Raw genomic sequence first — 10,753 nt, forward strand, 5'->3', positions numbered from 1 at the left:
CTAATTCAGCAAAAGAGATGCAAATAAAGAAGTTTATGTAGGTGTTATATTTAGTTTAGCAAGAGCTTTGAACAAAGATGAAACAAGGAAAAGTCTTTTGTGCAAAAACATGTCTCATGATATGCAGCACATGAGATGATTGGTGTTTATTACATATTTATGGGGTGGACAATTAACATTACCGAAACAGCTCATTTTATGTTGAGTGGACTATTTTTGGGGTTATATATCACTACTAAAGATGTTTTAATATGCCTGAGAGCTGGCTGAGAGCCAGTAAGGGGAACTTATTTTCTGGGCAATTTAGGAGGAAATTGATCTAGAAATAGAGGAAAATTACTTTGCACAAAAAATGCACTCTGGAAAAAAATAAATAGATGGGAGATTTCATTCTGATTGCGTAATGCAAAGGGGAACTGGAGGTGATTTGGTTTCATCTGTTGCCATGATTATGTTCATTTCTACTGTCCTGTTCTTCTTCTGTTGTGAAGGGGCTGTTGTCCATCTACAATTTGGAAAAAACCAATTGATTTAACATGTACTGTGTGATGAAGCCAAGGAATACTTCAACACAATTCTAAGAATACTGCAGTGATGCACATGTGATCTGACCTGTCGACTTTAGGCTGGTCTAATGAAGGTTTTACTTTATATTGCTGTTTTCAAACATGACATTCAGTGCAATTTCCAGATATTGACACACAAACATGATTTGGTAAAACAGCTCATATTTAAGATGTCCTTACACCATTATCATGTGCATTGCTTTATTGAAGAGAAACATACAAATTAAAAAAGAACATGCACATTTTGTCTAACATGTTCAAAAGCAGGAGAGAGATTAAATGTTGAGAACGAGCACCTAAAGTGTAAGTATTTTTCTGTAAAAACTTAGTTTTTTTTGCCCTGTTTAGAATTCACACATTACTGACTCTTCCAGCTCCTTGGAGAAATTGTGGCTTTTGGAAAGCCAATCACTTTAACCTACATTTTGGTCTTGCTCAAAATGTGAAAGTAAATAAATGATTTAATTAGCTTTTATTTTTAGCCAAATATGAATAATGAAATCAAACATCTGTTCACAATATTAAGAATTGCAACTAGAAAGCTGCCCCCTAAAAAATGACCCAAGTTAGATGCCTTGGTCACAGCAAATTGGTGTCTCGGTATTTACTACATTAAATTTCATGTAAAATAGCACATTATTATTAATACTATAATAGTGTATTCCAGAACGGTGACCCCATCAGTATTTGAACAGTTCTGCACAGCTGTAGCTAAAGATGCACAAAATCTGTGATTTTTTCCCCCACTGTCTACAAAGCATTGGCTTCTCTGCTCCACTCTGGTCATAGAAATTCCAGTTACATTGGTTTTTTTTTTGTTGTTTTTTTCTCAGCATTTACAGTTTTATAGATAATTGATACTTTTTCGTATTTTACTGAGAGCTTGTGGCGCTCATTAGGCTATGGCGCCCTGAGTGGGAAGCTTTATACCCCATGCAATCCCGGTACATTAACAAAATTGGAAATAAATGACACTGATTTCAACTTCAACTGCTCACTGGCCGTATCTGACTTAAATTAAATACAGCTAAAGTAGAATAAAATAATAGTGAAGGCTGAAAGCTTTCTGATTCTCTCAAAGCAACGATTACGATCAACAACAACAAAAACGGCGTTGTAGAAGGTATAAATTGTTTCTGTAATTCATAAAAGCAATAAACAGTGGTTACCTAAGGATTAAAATGTTATCCCACATCCGGTCAGATCTATTCCAGCCATAATCGCCTTGTATGCTTCATTGGATGTTTTGATTTTCAAGCACGGAATAATTTGTTTAAAAAAGGGGAGATTAATTGCAAATCAAAATGTCTCTGCTCCGAGTATTAATTATTATAATGGCTGCATGTTTCAGTGCCACATAATCCTCTTGCATCACACATACACACCATAAAACGCGGCGCGGTGCACTTGCCTCGCTGAGCCCTCCTTCCCACGATCCGCCCACCACCTCGGGCTGAAGTCACGTGCTCCACCGCCTAGTGTCTCTCGGCGTTTCTACACCATCACAAATCAAACTCTCAGTCAGCGCCCGGCGGAGAAGGAAGCCGAGATGAGCGGCAGAGAGGCGTGTGCTACACAGACAGAGAGTCCCCAAGACACCAGCGGGCTTTCACTGTGAACATCTAACAGATTACATCCGCTGCAGCTGGCTTTTTTTTTTTTTTTTTTTTACTGATTCCTGAACCCATCGGAACAGGACAGGAGATGAGATTCACACAGACCCGGAGATCTCCGCCTGGTTCCAAGCAGTCCGCCAGCGTTCAGCGGTGCGTCGAGGGTGTCCGGGGCACAGAGCGCGCAGCCCAGAGCCGCTCCACCTCAACTGTGGACCGAGGACAGTTGCTTCTCTCTTCCTAAAGCACATTTTTGTTCTGCTGGATTCTAGACTGAGGTGGGGCGGGGGGAACTATGAGGGCTCTCTCAGCAAACTTGTTCGCTGTGCTCTTAATGTGTGCCCTTGCAAGTGTTTTCTACGTGTGGAGCGCGCTGGAGAATCGCTTGGAGCGACACAAACGGGGCTCCTCAGTGCCGGACGGGGGGTCCTTTCATCAAGGTCCTTCAGAGGACCATTCTGCCAAAACTTTCCGAGCGCTGCTTGCTGTTCCAGTTGCACAAAGACAGAACTCGGCGGGCAGATCGAAGGCTCAAAACCTCACCAATCCATCTGCCTTTGTGGGAAGTCGAGATTATCACGTGAATGGGGATGACGAGAGGTCAGCGCAACGGGAGGGTCCGGTCAAGTTAGGCTACCCAGTGGATGATGGGATATTCTGGAGCAACTGGCTGGAAGACGTCCTCCCTGTGAGATTCACGGAGGGATACGCCGAGGCTTGGAGGAGCAAAGCAAGGACATCACCGGTGGTGAAGCTGGAGCCTGGATGCGGCAGGATATCCAATCAGCTGGCCACGTTTGCAGACGGGACTAAGGCGTGTGTGCGCTACGGGATCAACGCGGACCAGGTGCAGGGGGAAACTCTGACATACTACCTGGCCAGTCTGCTGGGCATCACAAATCTGCCTCCGCTCGTACTGTCCCAGCTTAACGGCGATAGTGCGCAATGGGTGGCCGTGAGGACGCGGATAAATAATTTGCAGTGGAGCGATCGGGCTGTTGTGTCTCTCACAGAGTGGATTTCCAACCTGACCGGAGTGGTCACACCTGCGCCCCTCAGACAGGAGAGCAGCGGGCTGCTTCCTGCCCTCAGGTGCTTCGAGAACAAAACTACGGCAGAGCTGCTGGAGCTGATGCAGTGGAGCGACCTGATAGTGTTCGACTACCTGACTGCGAACTTCGACAGGCTCGTCAGCAATCTGTTCAGCCTGCAGTGGGACCCCCACGTGATGGAGAGGGACACCAACAACCTCCTGAAAACGCCCCACGGGGACCTGGTGTTCATAGACAACGAGGCCGGACTCGTGCACGGCTTTCGGGTGTTGAACATGTGGGAGAAATATCACCATTCAGTCCTGAGCTCCGTGTGCGTGTTCAGGAAAAGGACTATGCAGCGCGTGGCGGAGCTGCACAGGCGCAGAGACTCCAGGCAGAGGCTGCTGGAGCTCTACAGAGACAGCGAGCCTTTGTCTCAGGAACTGGGGTTTCTCTCTGACGAGCACGCTGCAGTTCTACAAGACAGGATAGATCAATTGTACAAACACATCATGCAATGCAAAGAAAAGTACAATCAGCTGTGAGCACCAAGGGCGCACAGGTGATAGATTGGCATGGCAAGCCATTAATGACCAACAGTGGTGCTCAGGACACAGTACAATGTGAAAACCCTACCAGAAAACCGTATTCGAGGGGTGTTTTGAATTCTTTCGTCTGAACAGTTTTTTTTCTCTTCAAGAAATTGAAAACGAAATGAAGTTGCCTGCATCAAAGTTTATGCTACATTAGTTTTGGCTTGTGTGATAAGTTAATGATAATAGTCAAAGTTTACAAAGGCCAGTTGATGTCAAGCACCCCTTCAACATTATCTAAATCAATGAAAGTTGGTGTCAATTGTGGTACGTTTGTCCTACTACAATTTTCAACGGTGTTGCTGTTGTTCTAAAGAAAAATAACTTTTATTAATATATGTATAACAGAAGCAAATGCTTCAATGAAGGTGTAAGTAGTGGAAAAATTGCCATTTAATGACCAGATGGCATGTTGGATGTTTTTAGTCCTCATGAACAGTTATTTACTGTACAACTGTGTGACATAAAAAAAAATGTTTATTGGCCAGATAGATCGCTTTGTTTTCATCGGTTGTTAACACAACTTCATTTTACAGTTTTTCAAAAATGACTGGATAAAACATATGTAAAATATGGGGTTCTGGTGGGGATCTTTTTAGTGTCCTGATATTAAATGGTGAGTTTTACATATTTTTTTTACCAGACAGTACACCAATGTTTGGCACTAATGGAATGCCGTAGGTGGTTTGCACGGTATGAGGAGCTTTGCAAAACCAATGCCTGTTACACAAAGCTGATTTCAATATCCAACTGAACTACCTCTTGTGAATAAAATGTGTTGCCTACTTTAAATATAAGTCGAGTTTGAAAAATGTTCATAAGCTTCCTGCTGAGATTTACGCCTCTCTGAAGTGGAGATAATGTGGCCAATTGAAGTTATTTATTTTTCTTAATTCGCTGAACATTTGCTGACCTGAATATGAACAAATGTAAAGAGTATCTGCTGTAGACCTGTTTGTGATTAGGGTACCATAATAAAGTCCTTAAAGAGATAGCTAGTAATTTTTACCATGAGGTTAAAAACTTATTAGCAGTTAATATCTTAGATGTATCAGATAACTGTCATAGTGTCTTCACTTTGCAAAAATAAGAAGTGGTTTTCTTTGGATCCTGAAGCTAATGGCTACTCAGAGAGGGACCAAGATCAAAGTGGGCTCCTACCCTCTTTTAAAAAACAGAGTCCACTCTCAAAGGTCTCACAGTAGTTTATGCAAATTATTTTTTAGGAACATTTAAGCTGTCATCATGTTTGTATGGGGAAGTTATTAAGATGAAAGCTGTTGATTTCTTTCAGTGTAAGAAATCAGGAAATCCTGGAGCGTCCTGGCTCCAGGAGGGCGTGCACTTCAGAACATCTTCCATGTGAAATGCATGCTAAGAACACAACATGTTACTCCTTTTCTAGTTATTTTAGTATTTTATAGTTTTAAGATGTTAGAAGCCCACTTCTGCTTGACCCCTCTGCCTTTTGAATATAAAAATTAAGACACTTTAAGAGTTTCTTAATTTTTACTTATGATATTAACTATTCATAAGCTTTTTGCAGAACATCATTTAAAAGAATCAGAACTACCCTTATGTTGTGTTTGAATTTTTGCCTTGTGTTTAAATATCCAAGTGACATATGCCTACTCCAAAGCCTTAACCTATGTTGATTCTTCTTCAGTATTGTATTTCTGTTCACATTAGCTCGCTTTTTATAGACAGTAATTTGCACACATTGTAATAGATAGCACCTGCACTCGTGTCAATGTGTTAATATTCAGCCTTAAAAGTCACAGGTGTGTCAAATCTATTGTGCATTTGCTGTTTATGTTGTAAATATTGTCTGGCAACAAGTTTTGATGCTAAACTGACTTAATGTGCATTGTGACATTCCAAAATTGTGTCCTTTTTTGAAAAAAGAAATACACAAAACGTATTTTACAATATGTGTTTTGTACACAGAATATACCCAAAAGCATTAAAATTACTATTGGTGTAGTATATCTAGAGTCTCGGGGCGGGGAGTTAGCGTAAAAGTCTATTTAGTCTTTGTATGTTACAGGTACAATTTTTCACAAAAGCTTGACTGTTAGCCACATGCTTGCAACAACACAAATCTCTTTAATCCCCCTTTTTAATCTCATAGAGCTAAAGTAGACTGACTCTTTGGGACACATTTGAAAAATAGTTTTAGTGTTCCCTAACTATAACTTCCCTTTTTTTTATTAAGAACACAACAATTTAGGTTTTTAGATCAAACCTAAATTGCTAAGCTTTGGTCAAAGATTATAAATGGTTACTGAACCAGATCAATAATAGTTTGTGTTTTAGGTTCAATCTATTGACCTAAAAGGGAAGCACGCTCAGAGAGGATCGGATTGAACACTTTACAATTAATGAGAGCAGAGTGTTTGTATTTTTTCGCAGCATGATTTCGGAATTTTAAATGTTATTTCCTGAGTGAATGACTTCACCACTTCACTTTCCATCATTTTGTAGGCCCTGTTCTGTGTCTAATTTCTGTTTGTCAAGCACATCCATAGAATTTTGAAGGCTTCGTTTTTCACTATTTTGTTGTCATACGAATAATTATTTCGCTGTTACTTTCCTTACTAGATTGAATGGTGCAGCACTAACAGTTTCTGCAATATCAAATTAGCTCACCTGTTTCACATAGTGGGTATTTTTGGTACTTGCAGCCCTTGTGTCAATGATTTGTGGTTATTTCACAACAGAAGAGTAGGCAGGTGCAACTGGACTAGTTTTTTTTCTCTATTATTTTCCAGACTGTGCCTCAGCTGTGAATCAATATGTGCACTGACTGTAGTATGGTCGAAAACAGGTCATGTTAATGAGCAGGATGAGGGGTTACATGTGAATATTTGTGTCTCGGCAGGGATTTTTCAAAGACTGCACTTACAGCTGGGTTTGGTGCTATAAGCATGTCTGTTTATGCTCTACAGAGATTTTGCAGCAAGCTGCACACACTAGGGATTAAAAACAATGCCAAACAGAGGTCTGCACGTCTGAAGCGCACTTCCTATCCTCCTTCTGTATTGTATTTGCTTTCTCAGTATTTTATCTACATCACAACCATTTCTCCAGTGCATCTGTATTCTTTTAAAACATTATTGTCAGCTTCATTTGTGAATAAAAGAGAGAATGAAAGTTTAATTTTCCTAATTAGCCTTTTTGTGGGCTCCTCTGCATATGAGAGCCCTTTAAACCGGGGGGACCATGCCAGCGGTAATCACACTAATGGGGAGAAATCAAAGAGGTTTTCAAACCACTCCATAACTGTTCACATATGTTCTTCTTTCACTCTTCCTGTCTGTTCCTCTTCAACCTCCCTATTCCACCCAATGGCAACGTTTTTTTTTTTTTATTTTACACCAAACACATGGCACTTTTTTTGGCTATTCTGCAGAATGTAGAATTTCCTTTCCCTCTGAATGTCAGGTTTATGCTCTTTAATCCCGATTTTTCATCCTGCTTGTTTTTAGATCAAACCTAATTGCAGGCTCAGTCAGTCTGTACTTCCAGGGGATCCGGGCATGCCCGAGCGAAGACCCCAGGTAGTGGGGCTGATCTCCTGCTTCTTTGTGCACATTGCAAACATTCCAGAGAAGCAGAGGGAGGATCATCTCCATGGACACATTAACACACACAGACACTACTCAGGCAGGAAAGTAAAAAGAATCCCAGCTGTGTAAATAAATCTCTGCAGAATGGTTGTTTTTTTTATTTTTTTTATTTTGTCCTCTCAAAGCTGTTAAACTAGCAAAAGTAAGTTGTTTAAAATGCTTTTCTCACACTAATGCAGCATTTTAGTTAAAGACTGTTAGAAATCCCTCAGTAAGGAAAATTCTCACACCCGAAAGCAGCTATAGGATTTGCTGATCTTTAGTACTGGAAATGCTTTTTAAATATGAAATACTGCACATTCAAAGGGATTTTTTTTGTTACTAAAAGAAAAGAAATAGAAAATAGTAGAATAAAATCAGCACATTCAGCTCTACAAGTCTTAAAGACACACATTTTCCTTAAACAACCATAAGATAAAATATTTCTGTTTTATTTATATTGATGTTTTTATGCCATGAATTTTATGCCTTCAAAATCATGTTTTCTTGCCTCCATTCAAAGTTAAAACAGTTTTTTTTTCACTGAATTGCAGCAAGTTTAATACTGAATTCTGAAGATGTTACAAATAAGTTTTTTTAATTTACTTTACACAGCTGAAGCTGTTTCCCCTTTCCAACTCACTCCAGTGAAGCCACTAAACATCTAAATTATAAGGCTGAAACCATTGATTTTCTGGAAAAGAAACATACATTTTCTATAACTTTCCAAATGCTGTTGCGAGGCAGGTGACTAAATGTTTTCTCTGCCTTATGCATGTGTAGAGACATACTAGCATTCTTTTCAGGGCTCTGCAGAATGTGGAATCTCTTGCACATGATTACATTATGAAACATGGACATGAGTCACTTAGTCACAGCTGAATGAATATGGGCCATAGTGGGTAAACTGGGGGGCTGAGTCAACGTCTGGGGGGGATTTGACAGCATAAAGGCTGCGGTGTCCTGCAGAGGTGGGACAATGCTTGGCTTTGTCCAAGTCACCGTTCTAGGACTGAGGTCAAAACCTTTGAGCGTTCTTTCTCAAGGGAAAGTTGAAGTTAATGAATTTAAGATCGAGTGGGGGAGGGAGCAGTTCCTGCTTGCAAATACTTTGTCTTATAAAAAGGGATAAGTCATATGTCTGTAATGGTTTCCTTTGGGTGAAAAAACAATGATTTTATTTCGTTTCCATTCATAGTTTGTTTAGGCTGGTAAGATTTGGTCTTATAAAATTTGGTGTTCTTTAACAGATTTACATGCAGCATTAAGAAAAAAAACTCTTCTTATTTAATTTTACGTGTTCAGTCAAAAATAAGTTAAATTGTCATTTTTTTTTACACTTTAAGAAGAGACACTGGTTGATTCTTATTGTTTTACGTTTTGTCTGTAATCAATACTAAGGAGCCTAAATTCAAGAGACTGCATGTTGGCACCTAGATATAATGAAAAAACCGACTTTCAGTACTTGTTGCAAACCACTCCTCCTTTCTTTTGATTTATTTTGATATTTTAAAATGAGTGAGGCATTCTTATAATCTGATAAATGTGCTGCCACCTACATGTTTAATCTTTCCGTTTTGGTCTCATCACCTTAATAAAACGTCACTAATATGTTTTCAATCTACAGATAGGCTTAAATGTGAGTAACAGTAGTTTTCAAACTCTTTGATGCATCTGTCTGCTTTCAGCTCCTGTCATATTAGCACAAGAAAAACTAAACCAATTGGTCTCTTTCCCTCATCAAATATTTCAAAATCAAGTCTTTAACACATCCCAATATATAAGCTAATAAAACAGGATAAAACTGCTCATTGCCTGATTATTTGATTTTACATTATAGGATTGAAACAGATGATACTGCAGAGTCCCTGCATACATACACATTGATTTGGATATAATCCACTAAACTGTTTTAGAAACAAGAACTATTTAACCTTAATTTAGAGAACCCTCCATTTTCCCTTAATACGATTTTCTTCATGCCAGTCATAACACACACAAAACGAAATCCTGATTAATTTCACCACTTAATTCCATCCTATTTGATATGCTTTGTCCCTCAAGCTCTGTTGACAAAACGTCACACGAGTCTGCAGAATCTAACGACGGCTGCATTTTATGTAGAGCTCAGAGAAAAACTCTTCAACTGTTTGACTTTTCTTTTTTTTTTTTTTTTTTAGCAAATGATGTATCGTGAAATGATAATTGGTAAAGTGATGCTCATTCATATTCCAGAAACACATTCAGATCATTTTTTATGCCTGTCAGAAGGCCATTGATGATATAATTAACCACATATAAAAAAATAATTTTTGCTTCTCTGATTTATTCAGTCTTTTTTCATTCAGATGTATAAAAGCCTTCAGTTGTAATGTTTTGCTTTCCCCATCTTGACTTTCACTGCATTGATTGACATGTTTGATGGGTTCAGATTCTTTAGGGTGATGTTTGTTGATGCCTCAGTACAACCAGGGGAGCTTTTTCAAGCACACACTGTTTTGCATTTTTATTCATCTCTATGTAAATGTGAATCAGTATGCTTATGGAAATTATTTTTTATTTTTTATTTTAAGTCTTTCACTAGAAAGAACTACTGATCATATTCATGGGGAGATAATCTATCATTTTATGGTTGAATGCATTTTTCTTGCAGCCATCTGCACTTAGCTCAGATTGTGACTGTAATTAAGGTTATATTATGCAAATTTCAGGAATTCGAGGTGGGTGGTCCCAAATCAACTCCAGAACAAGGCAAATAGCTGATTGGCCCAATTTAGCAGACTGGACATAGAGCCGTGATTACCTAGCAAATATGAGGAGTGAAGGTTTGTGCAAAAGCAGTTGTGCTTAGTAAAGTCTGCTTCTACATCTCACAACTTCTATGTCAAAGAAAAAAAAAATAAAAAATGAAAGCCTTTACAGTCTGAACTGCCTGAAAAAAAAACTGTTGCTACATGTCATTATTGTCCTTCTTCATGTTTTATGGGAATGTTGTGGATTTTATTCTCTCCTTGCCTGAAGGGTAATGAGAATCAATACACAGAAGGGCAAAAGGACGTGTGATACTTGATGGCAAAATACCTACAATCTGCTGAAACAGCACATTCCTTCCTGCTCGCTAACCACTTCATCTCTGAATGTTAGTGTTAGCTGGAGGCTGTAACCTGATAGAATCCTGCATGTGGGTATTCACAGCAGTCATCTACTGGCTTTAACAGTGCTCGGTAATTTGGCCATTTCTATGTAAATTGCATGTTGTGCTGCCATATCACGATGTTGTACAGCAGCATATACATCAACTTTCCTCTTCACTCATTGGGATGATTAAAGGTAACTGTG

The 10,753-nt window shown here is 39.1% G+C and overlaps 1 protein-coding gene across 1 annotated transcript; it reads left to right on the top strand.

Moving 5' to 3' along the window:
- Positions 1-2,050: 2,050 nt before the first annotated feature.
- Positions 2,051-9,221, top strand: fjx1 (four jointed box 1). Its single transcript, XM_023353403.1, has one exon. The coding sequence runs from the start codon at positions 2,475-2,477 to the stop codon at positions 3,756-3,758; it is 1,284 nt and encodes a 427-aa protein (XP_023209171.1). The 5' UTR covers positions 2,051-2,474; the 3' UTR covers positions 3,759-9,221.
- The last annotated feature ends 1,532 nt before the right edge of the window (positions 9,222-10,753 follow it).

This window comes from Xiphophorus maculatus, chromosome 2, assembly GCF_002775205.1.
Source record: "Xiphophorus maculatus strain JP 163 A chromosome 2, X_maculatus-5.0-male, whole genome shotgun sequence".
NCBI classification, from domain to species: domain Eukaryota; kingdom Metazoa; phylum Chordata; class Actinopteri; order Cyprinodontiformes; family Poeciliidae; genus Xiphophorus; species Xiphophorus maculatus.